Source organism: Nesoenas mayeri (genome assembly GCF_963082525.1).
Source record: "Nesoenas mayeri genome assembly, chromosome: 9".
NCBI classification, from domain to species: Eukaryota; Metazoa; Chordata; class Aves; order Columbiformes; family Columbidae; genus Nesoenas; species Nesoenas mayeri.
Window position 1 is genome coordinate 4216342 of NC_137557.1, and position 25418 is coordinate 4241759.

A 25418-nucleotide genomic window follows, 5' to 3' on the forward strand; every position below is an offset into this window, starting at 1 on the left:
GTTTGTAATTATTAGTGCCCTCCCTGCCTGACAGACACATCAGCAACTGTGAAAAATAGAGTTGCATGAACTTATCTCTTAGAATTGTATCCTTTGTGAGGTAACTTTGGGTTATTTGGAACCTCCATATAAATTTCTAATCTGAAAAAATACAGTTTTTGTCCCCTCTAGTTTACCACTGCACACTAAAGCACTAATCCTCTAGTGCATGCTTGTTTGTTGCCATGGGCTTTTTTTGTGGCTAGAATTCATAAAATATTTACCTCTACCAAAATTACTTAATGGTAAAAAAAAAAATCAGATGGGCGTTTGCATCAGTGGTATCAAGCTAAGGATTTATAGGAGAGTAAATGACTTGGAATATTTTAACATTTAAACATTGGCATGTATTATCTTAAGCTTTCTTGCATATGTGATGGGTTACTTCAAAATAAGCTTTTGAGAAAAAGAGGTTTTGGCTCTAAACTGTTAAAATCTGAATCCACCAGAAAAGCAATGTACAGTTCTTAGGTACTGGTTGCCAAACTAAAACTGAGGATTTAGCTACTTTCTAACCAGTTTGCCTGTCAAGCAATGTGGCACTTACTGTAAACCAAAATGAGCTTTTCTTCTTATGACACAAGCGGGATGACATTTTTCAGTGACTTTGATTTTAATATTTTAGCATCGTGTCTTCCCGTGCCTTCTTGCCAAAAGCAGCTCAGGTGTGTACCTGGCAGCTTTGCTGGTGTGAATTTCCTTATTCACTCTTCTGCAGTGCAATGATAATTAAGATGGCTGTAGTTAATTTGAAATTTAATCTCTAGATGGCTTCTGCTTCTTGAGGCTTTCCTCTTATAATTTCACATTTAATTAACACTTAGTTTTCTCTGAATTCCGGGCAGTTATTTGCTCTGTCTTAACAGTGAGTGTATGCAAAATATTTCTTAGCCTCCTTATATGTGACTTCCCACATGGTTTGCTTATTATATTACGGCTCAAAGGAGCCATATTCTGGGATAATCAACTACTTTTATCTCCTGTCTCCAAAATAGTTTGTACACTTCCCTGAATGTGAATGAAGGCAGGTATTTGGAGGTTATCAGTGTTCTATGCTCCAGTAGTGATACTATTGATATATTTGCCATCCTGTGGGGCTGTGCTGTACCTGATGTCTTACCTGACCCTGCAGAAGCCACTTAGTGCTTGCAGAGCTCAGTCAGTAGAAAATCTATTAAACTGGATGTTGCTGGGAACGAGGCTATGGGACACTATTAAAAAACATAAAATTCAATTAAAAAAATCACTCCTTGATTTAAGATGCAAAAAAGGTGACTTGGCAAATCACAGTTAAATGATCTGAATGGGCATGTTTATCTTCTGCTTTTCTTGCTAATCAAAATAGGTTATTTTGTTTTGGGGGAAGGAGGAGGGTAGTTAAAGAGAAGCTAAAGGACAGACGCTGCAGTTTGATAGCAGTACGAACTAAAAGTCTTATTGTTGTTATAATAGCTGAGTGTGTAATTAATCATCTCATATTGATTTGCTCTTAGTCTAGATGCAGTGCGCAAAGGCTGGAAGAACTCTCATGTTATTTAACTGCTCCATCTAATCAGAGAGAGGATGTGAATAAGACGCAGCAGTGCATTAGTAACCTGTGGGGTAAGGAGAGACTCTTGTGGTGGACCTTCATCCACAGATCTTGAGAACAGCAGTGATAATGAGACCTGATCTAAATGAGCTTGGTGCTTACAATCCATATCCCAGAGGGCATATAAACATCACAAATATTGCTACAGGATCAGCAGGGATTGATTAGTGGTCAAGGGAGCAGGATGTCCTAATTGTCTCTGGTAGTGCTGCTTAATTTTATCAGGGAAATGTGGGGAAATGAGCCTTAAAATAGATAAAGGGTAGAAAGGGGGGCTTGGCAGTTTAAAAAGGAATAAAAGCCTTTTCTGTCATTCTGGACTCTGTGAATTATTGTTGCTATTAAGCAGTATATATCTAGAGATAAAATTTACCTATATCTTTGTTTTTATATTTTAAAATATATGCAGCTTGTTCTTTGGACCTTTAGTTTCTGTGGCCTGCTTCCTAATTTGACCTTTTTTTTTTTTGCATGTTCAGATGAAATTTGCATTTCTCTCCTTTTCACTTGAGATGGTATTTATAGCAAACTTTTAATGAACATACATGTGTACATACAACATTGTGTTACTGACCTTTTCTCCTCTGCTGTGCAGCGTGTTTCTGCGTGGTGCCAACCTGCCATTCTAGAGGTCTCTTTGGTGCCAACCTGCCATTCTAGAGGTCTCTTTGGTGCCAACCTACCTTTCTAGAGGTCCCTCTGTGTAAGAATCTGGGGATGTTTTTTTTGGGTGGTTGGAGGTGTAAGGAGATTCAGGCAATTTTCGAGCCCAAGCAGTTTCTAGGCAAAGCCTTCGTAGCAATGTACAACTGTGTTCTGATCAACATCAACGTCTCTCTGGAGCAAAACCACCAGTTGTCATCACAGCAGTTTAGAATTTAGCCCCGATTATAATCTTGGCTTCCTCAAGGGAAGTTCTCATTTGATCTTTTCAAACTAAATCTGGAAAAGCATATAGACTACGCTTTTCTAAACTTTTAATAATGGCACGAAGGGAAGGAGCGCTGACCAATTAGTGTTTTAAAAATACAGAATTCTGGCCATTCTCTTCTTATGGCAGGTTTCATCTATTTACTGTTGCATGGGAAGATCAATAGTGTTCGGGCTGCAAATTCTTCAGCTGAGGTAATACAGGCTGCAACATCTCACTTTTAGGAAGATGTTAACAGCCTTCTGGCTTAGAGTAGAAGTGGTGTCATTCACTTGGTCTCTGTGGAAAGACCTGAAATCAGACAGCCAAATCTTTGCTTCATATTCATTAATGTTTTGATTTAAAGTTTGTGCTGCTGAAAGAAACCTTTAGGGATATCTTGATGCGTGTTTGCTCTCTCGCTACCATTAAATCTGCCTACCTTTAGCTTCTTGATTTGAGCTGGAGAAAAAGGAGAGATTTACTTTAATTGTCATTCAGAGAGCCGGGTGCTGGGATCATGCTAGGCAGAATGAGAAAACATCCCTGTCACAGCAGTCTGATGTACCTTTTGAAATGGTGGAGCCATTCATTGTCCTTCCTTCTCCTCACCTCTGTTTGCCCATTTTGGACCACATGTGCCAGGAGTGTGTGCGGGAAGCTGCCCCTCTGCTCCCACAAGCAGATGACTCATACCTCTAACTTTTCCTTTGTTACATTAAAACCACGTGTAGTTCATCAGAAGAGCCCATCTATTGCTTTATCAAATTACTTAAGCTTGGGTGAGTGTGTATAAAAGGTAACTGTGCTGGTAACCTTCTTGGACTTGCAGAATCATGGGTGAGGATAAAACTGGAGAGACCCTCACTTGGGAAATTGCAGATGTGCTGTTTCTATCATGACTCCTCTGCCACAAGTTGTGGGAAGGCTGCGATTCCTTCTCAGGGGAGCTTGCTTGAGGTGCTACTGGTGGAGCCAACAGCTTGAGGTGGAAGATGTAGAGTCATGGCTCAGGATGAATAACCGCAATTGCTGGTGCCTCACTGAGGACTTCAGGGATGCTGTCTGGATGTCCAAATGCTGTGAGATGCTGGGTGGGTGAGACCAGTGTCCACTGAGCTTCTGGGATGGGCAGCAAAGCCTAATGAGGAGAACAAGAATAGAGATGAGCGTGCAATGAGGCTTTGCCTGAGTAACTGCCTTAGTTGTGGTGACTTGAGGCTCATGAACTTCTGTCTTTGTATTTAATAGACCTCCATGGGTGCTTTTTTGACTCTACTTTCGTATGGAGATACCTACTTCTTTTAAAATTCTAAATGCAGTAAAGAATTATATCCTGCCTGGAGATGCTTTTAATTTTCTCTGAACTTTTCCCGTTGTGCAGTAGTTCACAGGCATCACAGCCGTATGATTAGCCAAGGCTGCTCTCGCTTCAAGTTGGTCTAATTATCTGTTCATTAGAATCCGAAGTCTCGAGCTGGAAGTGTGTAGGGTGTCTTTGTTTAAAGGGCAGTCTCCTAATGCAAATATTAAAAGAGAGCTTTCTGGCTTTGCTGGAGTCAGACTGACAAGCTAATAATAACCTTCGTGTTAGTGCTGGCTAGCACAGAGCATCAGTATAAAAAGGTTTTAAGGGACTGGTGTATCAATCAAATCATAGAGCATTTGTGTATTTTGCTAGTTTTAACACTTAAACTCCCATTGAGTGCAGATGGTATGGGAGTACCATCTAAATATACCATTGCATCCACCTCAGGTCTCAAGTCAGACTTGAATGGCCTCTAATTAGTAGAATATCGTAATACAAACCTAATTAGCTGTAGTCTTGTTCAAGAAACTGTTCTTAAATTTATAGGTAATGTATCAAAGAGCAGTGAGTCAGATGGCTAAAAAACTGGTGTGTTGACTCTGTGTGGGGAGTTGTGAAGATGGTTAATTGCTGGAGAGGGCATGTTTTATTTCGCAGCTTTGCCAGCAGAGAATTACATGTTATGCAATTGCCGCAATTTAATTATAGTGTAGCAGAGGTTTTGATATCTGCCTTTAAATTATCCCAAGGGCATCTGGGAGGAATGGCTTACTTTGAATAAATCTTAATAAACATATGACTTTATGCTGCTGGCTTGTTTTGTTCTGTGAGTGCCATTTGTTCCCATTAACTATATCATCAAAGTCAATATGGTTATTCCTGGAAACATGGCAATATCACATGAGCAAGAATTTATAGGATGGGCTCAGTATGTCATTACAACAATTGTCAGCTTCTCTCTTTTATTTATGGAAAAACGATGCATATGAATGTACCTTTATCTGGAAAGTTTTAGGCAATTCTAATAAAAGGAGATATGCATGAATTATCAGTACATGATGTTCTATTCACTAGAGGGAGAGTCATTTTAAAAAGCCTGCTAAGTGAGGTATGGTTGCTAAGTAAGGCAAGGGTTTTATTAGACCAACTGACGTAATGGTAAAAATAATATATATATATATAAAAGGCAGGCAAGATTTTGGGCATACAAAGACCTTCCTTGGACGTGAAACAAACAGCAGAATTTGTGCTACGAATGGCTTGGGAGCAATTGCTCTGAACTTAAGCTAAATATGTTAACTGGTGAGGTAATTGGAGACGAAGGGGTAGCTGGGACACATGGGAAGGATTGCGAGTCATGGAGACAACATGGGAATGTGAGGAAGGGTTTTTCTGGAGGAAAAGGCAACCTGAAACTACGCTGCTGCCACCTTCTGTCGTGCGTCTTGGTGTTGGCAGCTGCAGCGAGGGCAAACTCAAGGACTGGGAAATAAGGAGCAATCTAGAAAGTGGACTTTGCAGTGGAGGAGGAAGAACATAGATCCATGTAGGAGGGATGTCCACCAAAAGTATGCTTTGTGATTATGGAGATGAGCAGTTCCTCCAAAGCCTGGGAGAAATGGGTGTTCTAGTTTAGGAAACTGATTTTTGTCGAGATAAAATTTTCTAGTACAAATGTACTCTTTTTTTTCCATGGTGAGATAAGAAAACCAGAACATAGACCTGTGGGCTTTCTTTCCTTTCTTTCTGTTTACAACTATCTGAAAGGAGGTTGTAGCATGGAGGGGGTTGGTCTTTTCTCCGGAGTAGCAAGTGATAGGATAAGAGGAAATGGTCTCAAGTTGTGCCAGGGAAGGGTTAGGTTGGATATTGGGAAAAATTTCATCACAGAAAGGGGTTGTCAGGCATTGGAACAGGCTGCCCAGTGCAGTGGTGGAGTCACCATCCCTGGAGGGGTTTAAAGGATGTGCAAATGAGGTTCTTAGGGACATGGTTTAGTGCTAGATTCTGGTTATGACAGGACTCAATGATCTTAAGAGTGTCTTCCAACCAAAATGCTTCTATGATTCTATTCATTTCATAACTTCATTGACGTAGGCTACCTAGAGTTCCTGAGGGAGTGGTTGGGTAGTTTTTAAATCTGATCTGTTCCTCTCCTGGAGTGTCCTTGTTGGGTAAAGGTCCTCTGTTCCCTGAGCTGGATGTCCCAAGCGTTCCCCTCAGCTGAGGAGCTGCAATTCCTTTGAAGACCTGGCTTGGTTTCCCGTTCTGGGGGTGCTTTGTGTGACCACTGGACTCTGGAATACTGGGAGGCTTCTGCATGGTACTGGGAATATTGGGGAGCAGATTTAATCTAGGCAGGCAAGTATTTAGCTCATCAATAAAAATGATTGTGCTTATAGTATTTTCCTGTTCTGCACAGGCTTAATTTAATGATGTTTGTAAACTACCTGAAGACCTGCAGATGAAAGATCTGCTTTTTGAATTAGAAAGGCTACCTTGCATGGTGTTCAGATATAATAGGGAGCTGTAAAGTACTTTGGACCTCTAAGATAAAAAGTATAGTAAGTCTCGAATGAGATGTTTACCAATATCTAGTGTAACTAATGATAACTTTAACTGCCGGGCAGCTGTTGTGCTAAAATAGTTATCTTTCTTATTTATGCAAAATCCCCATGTTTTCTAGCACAGGCTCACGTTTATACCTCTGATTGAGAGAGGAAATGAGTGTATGAGTTAATCTTTCATCTGAAGAGGGGTCTCAAACTGAAATTTGGGGAAGGGCTTCTCTGCTAGTCAGTGTGACACCACTGCTGAATGATGTTTCCTGCTACCAGAGAGGGTTTCTAGGATCTCTGTTTCCCCCTTGTATTTTAGTCATTGAGGTTTACATTTGCAAAGCCACACCAGCTAGACCATACTGTTTCAGAGAACTGGCAGGTTAATTTTTATGTTGACAATCTGTAAACTACTAAAAAAAAACACCTCAAAATTCCAATTAATTTCGTTTTAGATGCAGTAGGTTTCTGCCTTAGAAGACAACAAAACCTCTCATGTTTTGTGGCTTTAGTCAGACCTTGCATGTCTTGAACAGTTATTTTCTGGCGTGTAGCTTTTCCTAATTTACACCAGCGCAAAGAAATCAGAATAAAGCTGGTAGAATCACTGCAAAACCATTAACGTATAATCTTTTTTTTTGACCTTCCATGCTTCCTGAAATCCAGCTATTTTTGTAACGAGGGCCAGGTAGTGGGATGAAGATTACATCACCAGAGAACAACGATACTTCCTCTTACAAATTTCACAGGCTTCCCTGAGGGGACTGATAGCAAAGGGGAGCCCTTACAGAATATACATTTTCCACAATAACAGTTCAGATATATCTTATCTGCCCTTGAATCGATGGTAAAACTTCCATTGACTTGTGTGGAGCCTAAATCTCATTGTGTATTTTGTTCAGTTTACGTACTGTTTTCTAAGGCAGACACTGTGTTTTCATGGTGCATATATATATATATATGTATGTGTATATATATATATATATATATATATATATATATATATATATAGATATGTGCAGTGGAGGTCAGTGCCTGTAGTTGTCAAGTCATCGAAGTAATTGATTCCCACCCTGGCACATTTGTCCATGTACCAGACCTGGCGAGGGGCTTCCAGCCGCCCTTAGTGCTCATTTTCTGGGAATAAAATAGAATTGTGTTTTGTTAGCTGGGCCGTTCATGTCAAAATTACCATCAGAAATGCGTTCGTGCTCATGGCTTGTGCAACCGATACATTAATGAAAACTTGGCTTGATTAATGTCTGTGGACCATTTGCCATTCTGGAATCGCTGATTTGTTAAGTGTTCATGTATACTGTATTTTTTTGTAAGAGAGCTGTTAGATTGGTTCAAAGTGAAGAAAGTCACAGAACTACAGTATTTTTAAGTAGCAATATAAAATCTGTTTCAAGCTGTTATTAACTGGTATACATAACATAATTGTATTTCTCTAGACTCTTAAACTTTGTGTTAGAAATAACAAAGCTTATCTTTTTCCCTCCCTTCAAGGCCAAATGTCTGTCCAGTGTCTGAGTTGGCTCTGGTAGGACACCAACAGCCATGTGTTCAAGCCTTTAGCCGCATGGTCAAGATGTGGAAACAAGGCTGTGCAGGGAGGAAGTGGTGTATGGGCTATGAGAGAAGGTAATACATTATCTGTCATTACAAACGAATTCTGTGACTGAACTTAGTACAAATTCTTTAACTTTTTTATTTCTTTTTATTTGAGCGAAGTTGCAAACTATTGCATGCCCTGAAATAGATGTGATTTAGTTATGGATATATTGTGTCCTGATGGGACTTTAAGTCTGTTATTACTGAGCAAAAAATGCAACTTTTTTTTCCGTGTTTTAGATGTGTCACGAACTCCTTGGCTGGCTTTAGATTGCAATTTCATATTATCAGAAAATGCCTCTGTCTCATCCCGTTTCAGGTGAAGTCCAGCTGTCAAGTCATCTGCTTTGAAAAATTGAACTTCTTTCTATTTCTGTCATATGCTCAGAACTGATGGGAGATCCCACTCCCCCGATGGCTAAAACCAAAATTGATTGCAAAACAAAATTACTCATCTTCCACTAGCTTGAATACAAATTCATCGGAAAATATGTGGACATAGTATATTAGAGCTATTGGATGTTATCAGGATGCATTTTGCTATATTTGCTTCATTTTTAACAAGAACTACTGATAGGGGCTGAATAAATATGATGTATGAGTACGGTTTGTTACTGATGAGATGTGAATAAGTGGAATAGAAGTTGTGATTGTTCTCTTAAACCTCTTCTCTTCCAAGGTCTGGCTACTACACAGTTTACAAGCAGGCGTACAAGATGGAGCGTCAGACAGTCTATAAGTGCTGCCCTGGCTGGGTCCAACGTGATGGTGAACCTGGCTGTTTGCACTGTAAGTTGACGGCAGATCTATGACAAACCAAGCGAGGTGACATCCTCAGGCCTTGCTTTCCTAGCGATTCTTACTTCTAGAAGATGGTTTTTACCTTTTGCTACTTAAAACTGGAAATCCCAGTTGCAAAGAGGTGATCTATATACGGGGAAAGAAACTTGTTTTAAACATACAGAAGCTGTCATATTTAAAAGCAGCAAGTATTTCTAATTTTAATCTGAACAGTGGAAAGTGCTTTTCTGATTGTAGCTGTTGCAGCGTTTTTGTGCCAGCCTGGCAATGACAGGCCAACCAAATTTATTGCTGTTACCCAAATTATGCAAAGGAATCTGCTATAAGGCTCTTGTTTCTTGGACTCTGCTCATTGCAGAGTCTGCTTTTGGCTTTTTTCGCTGCTGCTGTTGGCATTGAAGCGCTTGTGTTTCTACCCTACAGTTCTCCATCTGATGAGAACCTGTTCCCATCAGTAAGTTCTAATTGTGATTAGATGTTTTCTGAAAAGATGGAATTTAATTTAAATGATAATGAAGCACTTTAGCCACTGTTAACAAGACATGAGTAGAAGATGGCAATTTACTCACTATTTAGCTTTGTTACTGTTTTGTCAGTAATTGTATTTTCTGTATGAAATTTAGCATCTGTTCCTATGTGTTTTTTTGATCTTCATGCTGACTTGAGGGATGCATTCAGAGAGCTCGCCTTTATGATTGTCTCTTTGTATTTAAGAAACAAAACCAAGCCTGAGGTATTCCTGTTAGTTTCAGCCTGAATCTACATATTTAGTGTGCACCTGTTTTGCTTTAAGAAGTCAAAGATGTGTTTACAATCTGTATTTTAATCTCTCTGTAAAGGAATTTAACATATTTGATCACCGGTGGCAATATAAAATCATTTTCTTTCTGAAAGAGTAATGCAGACTTGTTTTGAATTCCTTAAGGCACCAAAGGGGTTGAATTATTCTTTTATATTTGATATGCATTGCTCTCTTCTGCCTCTGAAGCATCTTTAGGTTAAACTGCATTATCATAGCCTTAGTTTTATTAAAGTTTAATTTCTTCATATCAACATGAATGGTTATACCCATTATAACACGCTTTTTTCCAGTCTAACTTTTCCACTTCAAGAAAAAGCTGTGTTTCTTATTCGGAAGTTCTCTCTACAGCAGGACTATGACAGGAAAAGATGATTCTGGAGGATCCTTGGCACAAAACCAACAAACACCCCCCCCCGTTTCATTCTGTTTGTGTCCTAGTGCTGTGCACTGTTGGCACTTGCTTCAATGGAGGGAGATGTTCTGAAGCGGGAACCCAGATGTGCCAGTGTCCTGCAGGATTTCAGGGTCCTCGCTGTCAGTACGGTGAGTCGGATGGAATTGTCTCAAATGCACCTGGTGTCTGGGTAAAATGCACATTTAACAATATTTATTAAAACATGAGTATTTTATTAATGTCGACTTAAAGTTGCCCTTGCTGCATTGCAAGTGGTTGGTTCTTCTGCAAAATTTGCTGATTTCGGTACTGAATTTTAGCAAAGCGAGCTGGAAAGTTAATCTGATTGAAATCAGATGAATTTCTGTAATAGATAATACCATTGAATATCAGCAGTGGCGTCCAATGGAATATCTTTCTGTTGCTTCTGAACTTGCACGTACTTGTGGTTCTCTTGTTAAATTTCTCAGCATTGTGGGGGTGAATTCTGAGTCAAAGCCGGTTGGGCAGTAGGTAAAGAATGTAGTATATGAACTGAATGTATTTATTAATGGAATTTCTTTTGGTGCTTCTGAAAGTAGGAAGGCTGGTTTACAGATTGCTACCAAATATTTCCTAGTATTATCGAAATAATTCATGCACCAATGTTTCATTTCCATAACAGTGTTCTAGCATATTATGGACTAAATTCTATGTGACTTAGGCTTTCACCCACACTCAATGGGAATCTTTTTCTCGCAAATGCTGGTTCTCAATCTGATAAGCTCACAATGGGTTGTCTTGTAATTTATGTGAAATAAGACCATCACACATACTGTGTACAGCTCTCCGAAATTATAGAACTGCATCCATTTGGCTTCTTAAGGTGGGGAGGAAAGTCATTCCTTCAGAGCAGGCTGTGATTGGGACAAAGGATTTATTTTCCATCAGAAAAATAATAATTTCAACTGAAGCACATTGTGTTTTGCTCAAAGAAAGGCAGATATTTTTAATATTTAGTTTTTTTGCTTTCAAATGATAACATGTTTACATCATCACCTGGCTTGTCTGTCATAAAATACAAGTGAGAAGGAATGTAACAATTGTTTAAGAGCTGAAAAGCTGAGCTCTGTACTTGATGCATGATTTGTATCATGCTTGCTTCGTAACCTCTGTCATGCTATGGTCTCTGGACTCCAACAAGGCTGATGGGATGGATTTGGTCTTGCATGGGCCTGCTGCACCAAAGCCACCGTGTCTGTATGGGCAGCTGCCTCCCTCAGAGAAGGTGCCAAAGCAGCTGAAATTGCAGCAGGTGTGGTAAGCGGGAAATGCAAAATATCAGCACATGCTGCAAGGGGGTTGTTTTCATCGACTTATGGTCATAGATAACATTTTTCATTTATCAGCAGGCATTTAAATACAATGCAGAGCCCTTTACAATGAAGCTTCTACAGCCATCAGTGTGCCAACAACTTTAGACAATATTAATCTGATTAAGCAGACTCCAAGGGTGATGTTGTAATTGTGTATTTTGTTACTGCTTATAGAAACAAGAAGTTTATATATGTAACTTGGTCCAAACCATAGACAACAACGCAGGTTGCTTCATTATTGACTTACCGCAGAGTTGCCGCTTCAAGGTAAGCACAAGCAGGATCTTGAAGCAGCCCATGTAATAAGCTTTTATTATCCTAAATGCAATAAAAGTCTCAGCAAATTCTGTCTTTGCTCATCTTTTTGAGTCTCCTTGTGTTGCCAGGAAAGACCTACAGCACTAAGGCATTTCCAACAGGCTCTCAGGAATATGTGGGTGCAGCCTGTGGGTAGCATAGGTTAGATTTTCAAACTGCAATGTAATTGTGCAGTGTCTGTTTCACAGGTCGGTGACTGCAGATGCTGTAAAAACAACGTGAGGTATCCTGCAGTTCTTGCTCTTTGCAGTCGGGTGCAACTTTATCTTGGTGGTTTGTCTGTTTTCTATTGATTCCGAAGGTTTGAATGGAATTTCAGTAGTCATCGTTTTCAGGTTTATACAGTAGCTGCTATCGCAGCCTGGCAGGAGTGAGTTTATAAATTAAATTCTGAAGGGAAAAACCTGCTTTCAGAAAGAACATTATGGACAATTCACTTGCCTAACAAAAGCAAGGTAATTTAGAGTGTAAGGCCCCTTAACCATGGCAGGCACCTCCAGACAGATGCTTGTGAGTTTTGTATCATATTTCTTGTAAGCAAAACTAAAGAAAACATACTGTGGAAGTAGCAGCTATAGCCTCTGTCTTTGTTTGATGCTGCAATATTGCTGTTTATGTAGCTCAAATTTAAATTGACGGCATTACTTAATGTTAATATGTTGTAGTTTTAAATGTTGTCCCCTCCTCACTACTTGCATGTGCAACCTCGCTCTAAAATAAGCTGTTTTCCTTCCAGCCCTTCACCCAAAGGAGAAGGAATTTCTCCTGCCAGCATCTTTGGCTTGGAGTGTTCAGGAGCCCTCTGAGGGCTTTGCAGGGGAATGGAGACTCTAATTGAATGTGAGACCACAAAATACCTGCCTGTTGGGCATCCTTGGTTGTAATCTTGGTTTCTGTCACTTTTGGTGTTGTGGCCTCCCGTCAATCTCCTGACAGAGCAGGAACCATGGGCATTTCATAACTCTGCTTGCGGTCATTTGAGCAAAACTGTTGCGTGTATCCCATTTTCTATCCTCTCCCCTCCAACCTCTTTGCTTATCTTGTTTCTGTCATTCAGTGCTGACAGCTAATTCTAAAGTTTCGCTTGCGCCATGGCTCTCATGGTCGTCCTGCTGGGCACTACCATCCATAGACAAGAAATTATTATAAAAATAATATTCAAATCAGTTACTGTAAAAAAATAAATGGGAACATAGATTTTGAGAATCCTCTAATCTGGCTTTTCCTCCTTGTTGCATTTATATTTGCCATGAGGTTAGTAAATAATCCAGGCTCCTGGAAATCACGTTGTGATGTAGTTTGTCCTGGTCTGTCCTGCAGAAAGTTTGTGACAGTTCATCAAGAATGACCTATGACGGCCCAGTGCATCATGGCCATCTGCAGAGGGATGATCATTCACAATTGGCATGATCGCATCTAATGACTTTTTAAAGATATCGTGGTGTTTTAGCAGCCTGTAGCACGTTATTTCTGATTAGACGCTGAAAGGGTGATTTCTGTAACAAACTTTATGTAATTGTGACTAGGAATGCATTACAGCATCTCTTGTATGCTTCCTCCGTATTTTTATTATTTTACACACACAAGCAGCAATTCAGACTTAGAAGAAAGATTTATGAGTTAAATGGTCGAGCTCTTCATATAGCCATTACAAGGATTCGGTAACGGATTGAGCTGTCTCTTTCCCTGTCTGCTGCAATTTGTCTTGTAATAATAGACTTATATCAATTACAATGGAAACTTGCAAGCTGTATTTCTTGCTGGTTTTTTGTAACTTGTTTAGAAGTTGAGATTCCCATTTCTCTTGAGCCCAGTGAGAGGGAGAGAAGGCTTGTTACAAAAAGAGAACCCGTAAAACCCAGCGCCAAGAATAAAATGTGCTGCAGTGCAGGTTTCATTGTTATTCACTAGTTGTCCTGATAATCTTGTTCAAGGCCCTGCTGGCCACCTGAGCTGGACATGGAAGTAAATTAATTTCATTTAGCTTGTTTAATTCAGCCTTGGACTTGCACTTGGGCATGCAGCTCGCAGAAGCATTCCAAATCCTACAAACAAGGGTAACTTTATTTACTCCTTGTGTACATAAAATTGCTCGATGCAAAATGAGGGATTAGTTTTGATTCTTAGAAATTTTGTCGTGAAACATCAAGTTATTGCTGGTTTTACCAAGTACCTCCTGCTGTTTTTAATACTTAGAGTGAAAGCAAGAGTGAGAACTGAATGGGCTTCATAATTTCATGACTGAAACAAAATCCCAGCATTACAGAAGTTTTGCTGCAATAATTAGGGAAGAGTGAGCTGAGCATCTCTGAGATGATGGGTGTTATCAGAAGACATTTAAAAATAGGTAAGGAATGACCAGGGCAGACTTGTCAGGAAAGTCATCTTATGATGACATGATGTTTGTCATTTTAGCTTAGTCATTTGAAGAAAGCTGGACAGAATATTCCAGTGTTTAACAGATTAAGTGTCAATACATTTAAATTTTACACCTTGCTGTAATGCAGGTGGAATTTTAAATTCTGATGTAGATGACAGACGATTGTGTGCTTGGGAAGCATTTGCCACATCCTGAGAGGCAGTGGGGTCTGCTGAATACAGTGCTCACCTGATATTTGAGATAAGAGCTTTGTTTTTCACCTTCTACTGACCTTGGGTATGAGTTCAATAACTTCTAGCAAATTATACCACTATGCCTCAATTTTTTGTATGTGAAATGCTGATAATGATAGCTCATTCCTTTGTAAAGTGCTTTGAGACCTAAGTAATTAAGTGTAAGATAATAGCATTGGAATGTGTATATAAAGGTAAAATGCGCACTGCATGGGTAACTAAAATGAAATGCTTCTGAGATAGATATTCATCAGTTCATTGACTAGCTGTCAATCTCTTCCTTAACTCTGGTCACACGCTATTAAGATATTGAACTGTATAAAGATTCTAAGAAGCAAAAATGTCAGCATCTCCTAGTCAAGGTAGTTCACAGTTTATGCTACAGAACTACTTAAAACAAAGGTGGGGTTTTTTTTTTTGAAACCATTGATTAAAATGGTGTGAAGTCTGATGGATCTTCTTGCAACCAAAAATACTATCTCGTTCATTGTGAAAAAGAATCTGCTTCCATTTTCCTCTAGGAAATATTTCTTCCTGCAAAGAGTTATTTGATAAAACTTCTGATTAATGTCCTGTCTGCCATTCTAGTCTCTCGGAGAGGTGCATGTTTTCTTCTTCTTTGAGACTGAAGACCTAAACAAGCCTTACAGGGCAATTTATATCCATGAAACAGTGCTACAAATTTTCATTCTTTGTGAGTTCTGCCTCAGATGGGGGATGTGAAGATTCACAAGTCTGAAAAATCCAGTTTTCGGCCCTTGCAGAAGCCATACAAAAGCTTGACAGCACTAAAGCTTCCTTGATGGCACAGAAGTCCATCGAGGGATTTCTCTAAGAATAGAGGCAACTAAGATAATGGGGTTTAGGGCAAAAAGTAGAACTCTGCTCTGGTGAGACCGCACCTGGAATATTGTGTCCAGTTGTGGCCCCTCAGTTCCAGCAGGACAGGGAACTGCTGGAGAGAGTCCAGCGCAGGGCAACAGAGATGCTGAAGGGAGTGGAGCATCTCCCGTGTGAGGAAAGGCTGAGGGAGCTGGGGCTCTGGAGCTGGACAAGAGGAGACTGAGGGATGACCTCATTAATGTTTACAGATATATAAAGAGTGAGTGTCAGGAGGATGGAGCCAGGCTCTTCTCGGTGACAACCAATGATAGGACAAGGGGTAATGGGTTCAAAGTGGAACACAAGAGGTTCCACTCAAATTTGAGAAGAAACTCCTTCTCAGTGAGGGTGTCAGAGCCTGGCCCAGGCTGCCCAGGGGGGTTGTGGAGTCTCCTTCTGTGCAGACATTTCAACCCGCCTGGACACCTTCCTGTGTAACCTCATCTGGGTGTTCCTGCTCCATGGGGGGATTGCACTGGATGAGCTTTCCAGGTCCTTTCCAGTCCTCGAGATTCTGTGAGATTCTGTGGGATTCTGTGAATCATAGACTGTCCTTGCATTACAAAACCATTTCACATCTCATAACCATTCGAAAACGTGGCTTGTGTAGTTCTTCAAAAGAGAGACAATACTTGCGTGGTTTGGAAGAATATGAGGGCAGGAATCAACGAAAATAGCGGAGTTTGGAATATTAAACTCTGCCAAAGTATCTTGAGGGTTCACAGGAACCAGCTCTCATTACAACTTGACGCTTAGCTTGGTTATTTTTAATAATTGGGAAGCAGCACTAGATATGTATAACTTATTTAAGCAAGTACTTTAGTATGCTTTCCTGTTTCTTGTGCTTGGAAATGGTGGATGATTTTTGTTTGGCTTTTTTACTGCACAAGTTTAATTCCTGCTTTGCTAGCGCAAACTTGGCTAAAATTTGTTTTAGAAAGGAGTTTATATAAACCAAATGCTTTAGGCAATTTTATGTGGTTAATCAAAAGCATTTGCAAGAGAAAGTATGCCAACAGACCTTTGGTGTTTAAAATTAGTATATTAATGAGAGCAGCTATTTATAGTTGAACTGAACTGGTTGGGTGCTTTATTGTATTTGTTTTTCTTGTGATGTCTTAGACTACTTAGAACCAATAGATTTCATTCTGTCTTACGTGAAGGAAAAAGAGAAAACTACTGGTGTCTTGTTCTTTCAGTCCATAATTAGTTTTTCATATCTAATGAAATTTTAGCCATGGAAAAGTCTTCTGTTGTAACCTTTTAGCAGGTTCTGGTCTCACTGGATGGTTAGAGACCTTCAGCACTTCAGTCCTCTAATTGCCTTGAAAATCTAAACCAAATATGCACCGGTTGGTTATTTCCCCCACCACCACCATGTGCTCCCCATGTCTTAATGTAGCATATAAATTTCACATTACATTTCTAAATGTTTTAGAAGGAAAAAAAAAATACTTTTTTTCAGCATTAAAAAAAAATAAATCTGTTTCTAATGCATAATGTCAACTCCTACAGGTAGGTCTACCAAAATAGTCATCTGCTGTCATTGAAAAATGGCTTTTGGGTTTGGTCTCATGGTAACAGACCTTTGCCTAGTCTGTATTCTACACCTTGATGGCAACTGATAAGTGTGCTGACACTTAAAACAGATTGTGATTTGAATAATAAATTACAGACCTACATAGTCACAAATTAATACAAATGTAACTGTGGACCTAAATATAAAAAGTCACAGAGCTGTGGCTGATTGAAAACCCATGAGAAAGAGGAGTTGAATGTTTGGAGATTTGCAAAAGGCAAATGTAGTGCCCAAAACACTGCAGAAGGTCTAAGTTACCTGTAATCTCCCAAGAAAAACGTTACGGTTAAGATAAAATGGCATTATCTGTTCTAATGATGGATAACAGTTGATTTGGAGATTAATTCCATTTGCAAGCAAGATTGTATGAATGATTCACAAGATCCTGAAGGCGTGGCTTCCTCCAACCTTTCCATTCTTTCTTTTCTGCCCTTTTTCTGTGTTCTCTTCCCTCTTCACACACACCTGGTCTTTGCCAGTGTCGTCTATCGGAAAACCTTTCAGCATCAGTAAGATATGAACGTCTCCAGATAAAAAGCCCTTTAAAATAACTGCTAAAAACCCAGGAGGAATAAAAGCTTTATCATTTTAGAATGGGAATGGGAAAACACTGATTGAAAAATCATGACTGGCTCTCACCTGGATATGACAGGATATAATAATCAACCTGTCTTGCTGAAACACTCTTGAGTGCTGGGGCTTCAGAGCCATTAGTACAAAGCGACAGGTAGAGAGACGGAGGTAGTGAAACAGTAAACAAATATGCCAGGAGTAAATGAACCTACGAACAACCACTCGAGAGCAAATTCACCCTCATTGTCTTTGGGACAAAAGGCTGTTTACTTCGTGTTTGCTTCAAAAAGTAGAAAAATAAGGGAAGAAAACTTGTTTTCTAGCTGCTGGCATTTATTTGATGTTGGTTGAGGAAATGTGGTAGCAAACCATGGCAAAGATGAGCGTTGTGCAGTGGATTTTATTTTGTGACTCTTGCTGGTCTCTATGTGACTGGTCAGATCCCTGGTTATCCAATCTGCCCACTTCAGTGTGGTGTCGATCATAATCAATTAGGTTGGGTTATACAGGTGAATTGAAATGACCCGTGGTACTATGGCTGGACTCCTGACACCCAGTTAATTCAGTTTTTGTGTCTCTGTATGCAACTCTCATGTTAAAACAAACAAGCAAACACAAACCCAAACAACAACAGGGAAAAAAACCCAAACAAACAAAAAAACCCCTCCAAACAAAAACAACAAAAAGCCCCTGCATACAAACAATCTAGATAACCTATGGTTTTAACAGTGATTTGGCAGAATATCCAGCAGATTTTTTTCTTAATATTTATTGTTGTATTTTGGGAGTTTTGCAGAGTGAATTTTGAGATACGAATCTCATTCCCCTCTCAACAGGCAGCTCTCCCCTTCCTTTAATTTTCTTGTACTTGATGTCTGAGGTCGGGCCTGTTCTGTTCTCTCTTGTGCTTTCTCACCATCCTCAGAAGGGACTTGACTGTCATGTGTTTCCAAAGAAGTACAAATAATAAGAACACTCTTCACAAACAAAGCTCAGTTGGCTGTTGCTTTCTACTTCAGTAGATTAGTCCTGCATGTCATGGCTGGTTGTGTTTACTCCCATGAAAGATTTGAGGCCTTCTTGAGCGGCACTTCGAGGATTATGACTGACAAAGTCAAATTCAGGTAACTAATTACTTCAGAGGACCTAAACGCTTTGCTGACATGTGGATATTAACAGTTTTTGACTGTAAAAGGAAAAATTCGACCTTCAGAAGTGTGCATTGCAGCTATTGGGTCAGGAAATAATCTCTAAGTCTGATTTAAGACTTGGACAATGGCCTTGAAGAAATGTTCTTAGCATCACAGGAAGACCTGTGGTTCCTTTCCCAGTTCCTTTCCTGCAATTGTTTCAAGCCAGATCTTGACATTTGCTTTATTTTGGAGGTTGTGTTTTAAGGCTGACGAGTAGAGCTGTTAACATGTCATACATCCTTTCTATAGGAAATTCCTTCCATCCCTGTGTCTCCTTGGGTGTCCCCTTACTGCTTTTAAGGCAACAATGATTTGTTGTTAGCCATCATCCACCTAGAACTTCGTTTGCTCAGGTGTAATGACTGCAACGGAATTCTTCCATATAAATACCATTTTACAGTCATTTAACAGCATTCTTCAGTGCTGATGTTTATTTCATCTAAAAGGGGCAAAAGAGTTAATTACATTGTCTAGAAATGGAGACAGAATCTTGCCAGCAACCACGAGGCATTACTGCTCACTTCGATATAACTGAACTCACAGTAGTGGCAGCTGGATTTAATTATAAGTTTGCAACCCTGTGGTTTCAGCAGCAGCTGTCGGAGAATGGATAATGCAAGTAGCCTTCGAAGCCATTCACATTAAAGATAAAACCTTGTCATTCACAGAGACAGCTGACTGAACAAGTATTAAAATGAACAAAGATTTCCCCAGGGAGGTTGCAGGATGAGGTTTATTTTTTGGTCTATCTGGCTCTTGCTCAGATATGTCAGGCATGCAGTATTTTATTCTGCTTTTCCACCCAAAATATGAGGCTATTCACAAATAAAAGTCCTAGAGGATCTAATCGCCGAACATATTGAACGGCAACACGTGTGCATGTGTGTTTTGTATTATGGGTGACTTCTGTAATGATGAGCAGTCTGGGCTGAGCATCAGTTGTGCGATTAACATGTGGCTAAATGAGTATAGAAAGGAAATAATGAATTTTGTTGTATTTCTGTAATAGTCTGGTTAAGAGAACACTGTCCCTACCTGAAGGCTAAACATGTGCTAAAGTTTAACTTTGTTATTTTATTTGATGGTATGTCAGTAATAGACTACCACGACTATATGTGGCTATTGAAATGATGTTTTCATTTTTTGGTTGATTCTCCACAGGGAATTTCAAATATTTTCCAAGTCAGATTGGAACAAAAACTATGTCTAAATGATGTGGAAATTCTAAGTTTGATCTGGACTTTGTGCCTAGTTTCAAACTTGGCTGTGTTGGTACTATTGAGTATGACATGTCTTTACACCTGAATAACTGTTTCCTCCCAGGGTTTCTGTCTCTGGGAAGGCAAATCTACCTCTTCAGTGTCATTAGATGCCAGCATGTCTTTAGGAGAAGACCTTAAAAAGCAAAGCTATATTGTTTTGTGTACATATACAGACTCTTTGGTGTTTTCTATAACAGAAGGTTTTTCCCTGGCAGCTATTTTTAAAAAATTGCTCTTACTCTCAGCAGTTTTGGTAATATTTCAATGGCAAGATGGGCATGTAACCTATAACATTCTTTACCAATCTCCAAAAGTTGTTCTATAAGCGTAAGGTCAGTATTACTTGTCGGTAATGATCAGTCTAGTTAACTGTAGAAGAAAAGAATCTCAGGACTTCTTTTATACAAACTCGAACACGTTAATTGGGCAAAGGAAGTTTTAACTACTCATGCTTAAATTTCTTCTGTTCAGCAAGGGCTTTTTAGCATCTTTAAAATGGTTGTGACTGCACAGGACAAAAGCCAAGAACTGCAATGCTGAACTGTGGAGCAGGTTTTCAACTTGATTCCATTCAGACATTCCCTGTTGTCATGTTCCAGGATCACTGGTCGTAGTCACTTCCTAAAATGACTTCCCGTGCTCCTGGAAATTTTGAGATGGGCAACGATTTGGAATACTGGAAATCTTAGTCTGTTTTCTTTACCATGAGACTTGCTATTCTCTGAAAATAGGCACAGTTTATGGTATATTTTGTTGGGCACGTAAAAACCTACAATAGTCAGTCGAATTCTGGATGGGAGGGTTTCAAAGCTGAGCCGCACATGACATTCCTTAGGCCTGTTTTTAGGTGCCCTCCTTTCTCCCCCATAATAAAAATGATATGTTGAATCACACTATTCGTTTTTTTTTCTCTTGTTCTCACTGCTTTCCGAGCCAGAAGTCATGATTTCAACTTCAGATACAGTTATTTCAAAATGTTTTCTGCTTCTTCAGGTACTTTCTAATAACCTAAGTACAACTAAAGTTGAAAAGACCCAATTTATTTCGTGGCCACCTGGAATAAAAGTGACTACTCTTGTTTTAAGATGTTTAAGAGATTCTGATGGTGTGCATCACTTGTAAGGTACTGAAATGAGAGAAATGGTGTCTGTGCTGTCCTCTTAAAGAAAACGTATTTTAAAATGTTTCCTTTTTTTTTGTAAAATCTGATTGCTTTTGGTTCACCAAGAATTCACGGGCAATTGGTTACCCAAACGCAACTGTAGCTTTTGTGTTCAGGGTTGCTGACCTGAATTGTTTTTCTCTCACTATAATCTCAAGCTGTTCTGGAGCTTGAAAAAGTTGAGGTTTTTGTGTTATTCCTTCTCTCTCACTAACTCTTACTATGACCTCTAGATCCCAGTCTTACATTTATACTGTAAATAATGTAGAAACTGTAAATGTAATTTATTGAGAGTGGGGGGAAAAAAGTTAAACTCAATACCATGTTAAGCCTCTTGAATATTTTTCTCATTTTGGATCTTGTACCTTGTGGAACAGAGTCTTGAAAGCGTGTGCAATGCTTGCTTAACTGCACATTGTTGTACTGATATAAATAGGAGCTTTATGTAAGTGATGGTTTCCAAGCTGGGGTCTGCAGTTTATCACTTCTTCCACTGCGCAAAGATCCAGAAGTTGAGAGTTCAATTAAATCCTCTTCTCCCTGATTTCTCTGCTTTGTGGTTAAATATGAACTGGAGCTCTGCTCTCGGAGCTCTGGTTTAAAATCTGCTTTCATCGGCTCAAAGGTGGTAATATATATCATCTATTTGGGAACTGAATTTGGAATAACTTTTGATCTTAGCATAGTAAAGCAACAATATCCGCTTGTGCTAATATTCTTTTAATTTTATATAGTGTGTGAAGCAACAGGAAGGAGAATGTGCTAACAGAATAAATAACAGATCGATGTTCATCAGAGGGCACATTTAATAACTGTGAAATAAGTGAATATATTAACAATGCTTGCTAAGTTATTTGCATGGAGGGCAAATTCCTCTGTGGCACGACTACAATTATCTGTTGACTGCAGCAGGGTTGTACTTCACTTCTCTAGAGAATTTAGCCACAGCTTGTTTCATGTTCCACCTCTTGTTCCAGCCAAGTAAATCTGAGATGGAAGAAAATTGTACAATGCATGGGGAAAAACAGGAAGAGAGAAACTGTAGGTGTAGCTCTAAGTGATGCTCTCGTCATCATCTTTGTATTTCAGATAGCTTTGTGTGACGATCCATTTATCATGGCAGTTGCTCATTATTCTGCCAGCCACTTGGTGTTATCATTTATTCTGACAAGCACATAATAAAGCCGAGAGTTTTAGAGCTGATGAACTACTGTATAAGTGAATAGATACTTTAGGATTTTCAGGTTGTGCAACTAATTCAATTTAACTGAAAACATTTTCTCTTGGTTTCATCTAATTTTGTAAGAAAATGGGATGGCAAATAAAACAATTCACCAGCAACTGAAATGCTATCAATCCTATCATAGACTATGGACAGCTTTATGAAGGTGAAGGATAAAGCTAACCAGCAATTTAGAAAAGTGTGTGAAGGGTAATGTAACTCACTAAAATTCAAGAGAAAATTTCAGCTATCCATCCAGAACAGTTCAAACTAAGGTTTGGTCAATACCTGAATCTTCTTCCATTTTTCTCAAAATTCCTGTGCATTCTTAAATAAGCATTTGTAACATAAGCATGCTGTCTTTATTAAAAAAAGTTGTATCCAACTTATGGTATGCTACATGCATTCTTTTGAGTAAAAGCCTAGCTGGGCGGTTAGTGAACTTAAGCACTTTGCAGAGTTCAGTTACTGCATCCTAGGAATGATTCTTTCCACATGCTTTAGCCTTTAAATAAGTAAGGAAAACTATCTAAAGAAAAAAAGCTTGAACTACCCCAAAATATCCAGTCGCCTATATTTGTGAAGTTTTGAATGTACCTAAACATTTAGAAAAGCAAGATGCACAGGTCATTGTGGGGGAGACCTCATGGGAGGGGAATTCTGTGAAGTTCAATGTGCTCTACCATGGCCTTGGTTAAGCAGAAGTTCTTGAAATGGGGCTACTTTGTCAGCGTAAGTTTTCCTTATTAACAGATGGATTGCTCTTGTGCCCTCTTGACAAGTGTTCATTTATATAAGCCTTCAAAAATGCAAGTTCAATGCCAGTGTCTCTTTCATTTTTAATAGACATATCAAAATATCATGTAGAAAGTGTGTGCAGCAGGGATGTCGAACTCGTTTTCACCAGGGGCCACATCAGCCTCAAGGTTGCCTTCAAAGGTCCAAATGCAATTTTAAGACCGTATAAATGTAGGAGTAGTTATATTGTATAGGAACAACACATTTAGATTTATAGTCAGTGAAAATGTACTATCAGGGCAGCATTGTGCTCTGGGATTCAGAAGTCGAATATGCTTGAAGTATCGTTCGTCATGGTGCAGGTTATAATCTTGTTACCTCACACAAACACTTCTGGCTGACCCCCAATGCGGTTCGTTCTGACTGTACAGTTCATTTGAAATAATGCCTTGAGTTTCCTTTGCCCTTTATCCTGACACAGGTACTTAGTAACTATCACCTGATTTATTTTATTGGGCTTGTTCCTTTCCAATATCAAATTTCCTGACTTAGTAGTTTTAAACAGGTCATATTTTTTTGTTCTCTTAGGAGGCCTATATTTCTTTCACCATTTCTAAGGTTTTCTGTGTGGGCATTACTAACTTCATTCAGTGCTAAGAGAAACCTGTTAGATTTTTAACTAGTAATGGTGAACAACTCTTGCCTACATAGCACACTGTCTTGACAAATGTGCCAGTCTCTTCCTGATGAGTTTAATGTCTGTAGGCTAAATCAGTTGATGAGTTATGCAGCTTTGATGAACTGAGGCATGAGGACAAAGGATGTGTTATTTGTCCAGAGACCACATCAATGTATCTTATATTGTATACGTTCCTAGAGAAAAGAAAATAAATATAGTCTCATCATATGAGAACAGAGTGACTGTAGGTTGGTCCACTGCTGTTGTGCTGGCATCCCATCCCATTTGAGGGACCGTGTGGCCCTCCGTTCTCAGCACACTCTAGATAGAATCCAGCACCTTTCTGAAGTCCTTTTTGCTGCCAATGCAATTCAGGATCGTCTTTTATCTACTACAATGTCTTTCCTCGCTTTCCTTCTGTGTTTAATCTTGCAAGATGTTGGCATAGGTTATGAGGCTCAGTGGTAGTTGGCTTTGTTGGATGGTCCCTAGCACACGGGCCAGAGTTGCAATCTTCTGTGAACATACGTCTCCTGCATTGCGTTTTATTGCACTGGAGTATGATTAAAGTCAGTACAGAAATTCTGGAGAGCCTGCGTGAAGCACCTAGTTTCCTTCCCGAGCCAGGACGGATTTGTTGTTGTGCCAGCAACCGAAATCTGCAAAGGCAAATGCTAAATGGTGTAGTGTTCTCAGGCCTCCTCCTCCCCAGGTCTTCCTTCCACTATGAAAGGTTGTTCTGTTCTTCTGTTCCTGTCACCCAGCTCTTTGGGATGAATACATAAGTGCTTCCCCAGAGGGACTGAGATCTACATAGGCCTTACTATAGGTCTCCAGGCCTTAAAGAATCAACAGGCCTCGTTAAGGAAACGATGGCTGTTGAGGGTACTCACTAACAGAACCATTTCTTTTTTATGAACGCTTGTCCCATCTCTGCTTTTGCATAGCCTAGCAGAAGCTATTTGCATTGCATTTGCCCTCTCCTACCCTCTGAAGGCTTTGTGTGGCAGGTATTTAAGCCATGTTTAAACTTTACATCAGGTTTATTTCACTTTTCTAGAGAAAATGAGCACTTAACCTTTCAACAAATCACATATAAGAAAGTTAGATCAAAACCAGTATGTTTTTCTGATTGTTGCAATCTGCAGCCAGCTTTTAGATTGCAAAAATAGGTCTCAGTGATCAAAAGCACCATATGCACACACTGACACGAAGGAAAGTCTGACTCAGTTGCACATCAGGCCTCTGTCAAATGGAGGCAGTGAAGCCGCAGACCAAATGCGGTGTGGGACGTATAGGTTGACAGCACTTCTATAAGAGAACACATCTTACGCTGAGAATCCCCAACTAAAGGGTAAGGAGAATCACTGGAATGGTGCATTTTTGGTTTAGCTCCTGTGTTTTCCACAGGATGATGGTGGATCATTTTAATAGTATCATGATTCATTCTTCTAGCTCCTCTGAAAACTAAATACTTTAGTATAGATTGAACGCTTTGGTTTTCATCTAAAGACCCCACAAGCAATTTATGGGAAGTCTACATCTGTGGGGAAAAAAAAGTGTTTTCATACATCTGGATAGATGCAGAGCCAGTAGTGCCTAATAAGACAAAGATTTTCCTAAAAGGTTACTTCTTCCTCCCATTTCCAACCTCTGCACACATGGATTTTTATAAAAAGGCTTATGGTTCTATGTAAATAACTGAACCATTAACAGTCTCTCTTGGATTAGTTACTAGGGGTGACTCTGAGGTTACTTCTGCAAGTTTAAGGACTTTCTACTGTTTTTTCCTTTTCCTGGCTCAGTGTCTTTGTGATTTAAAGG

General features: G+C 39.5%; 1 protein-coding gene across 1 annotated transcript in view; it reads left to right on the forward strand.

Annotated features, from left to right (window-relative positions):
- Window positions 1-25418, forward strand: part of LOC308043529 (uncharacterized protein) — a gene marked incomplete at both ends in the record, with an annotated part of 193895 nt that overhangs the window by 6697 nt on the left and 161780 nt on the right. The window contains 3 exons of the mRNA XM_080349686.1: window positions 7917-8051; window positions 8701-8810; window positions 10063-10167. Coding sequence (XP_080205812.1) covers window positions 7917-8051; window positions 8701-8810; window positions 10063-10167 — 350 coding nt within the window. The remainder of the gene's footprint in view (window positions 1-7916; window positions 8052-8700; window positions 8811-10062; window positions 10168-25418) is intronic.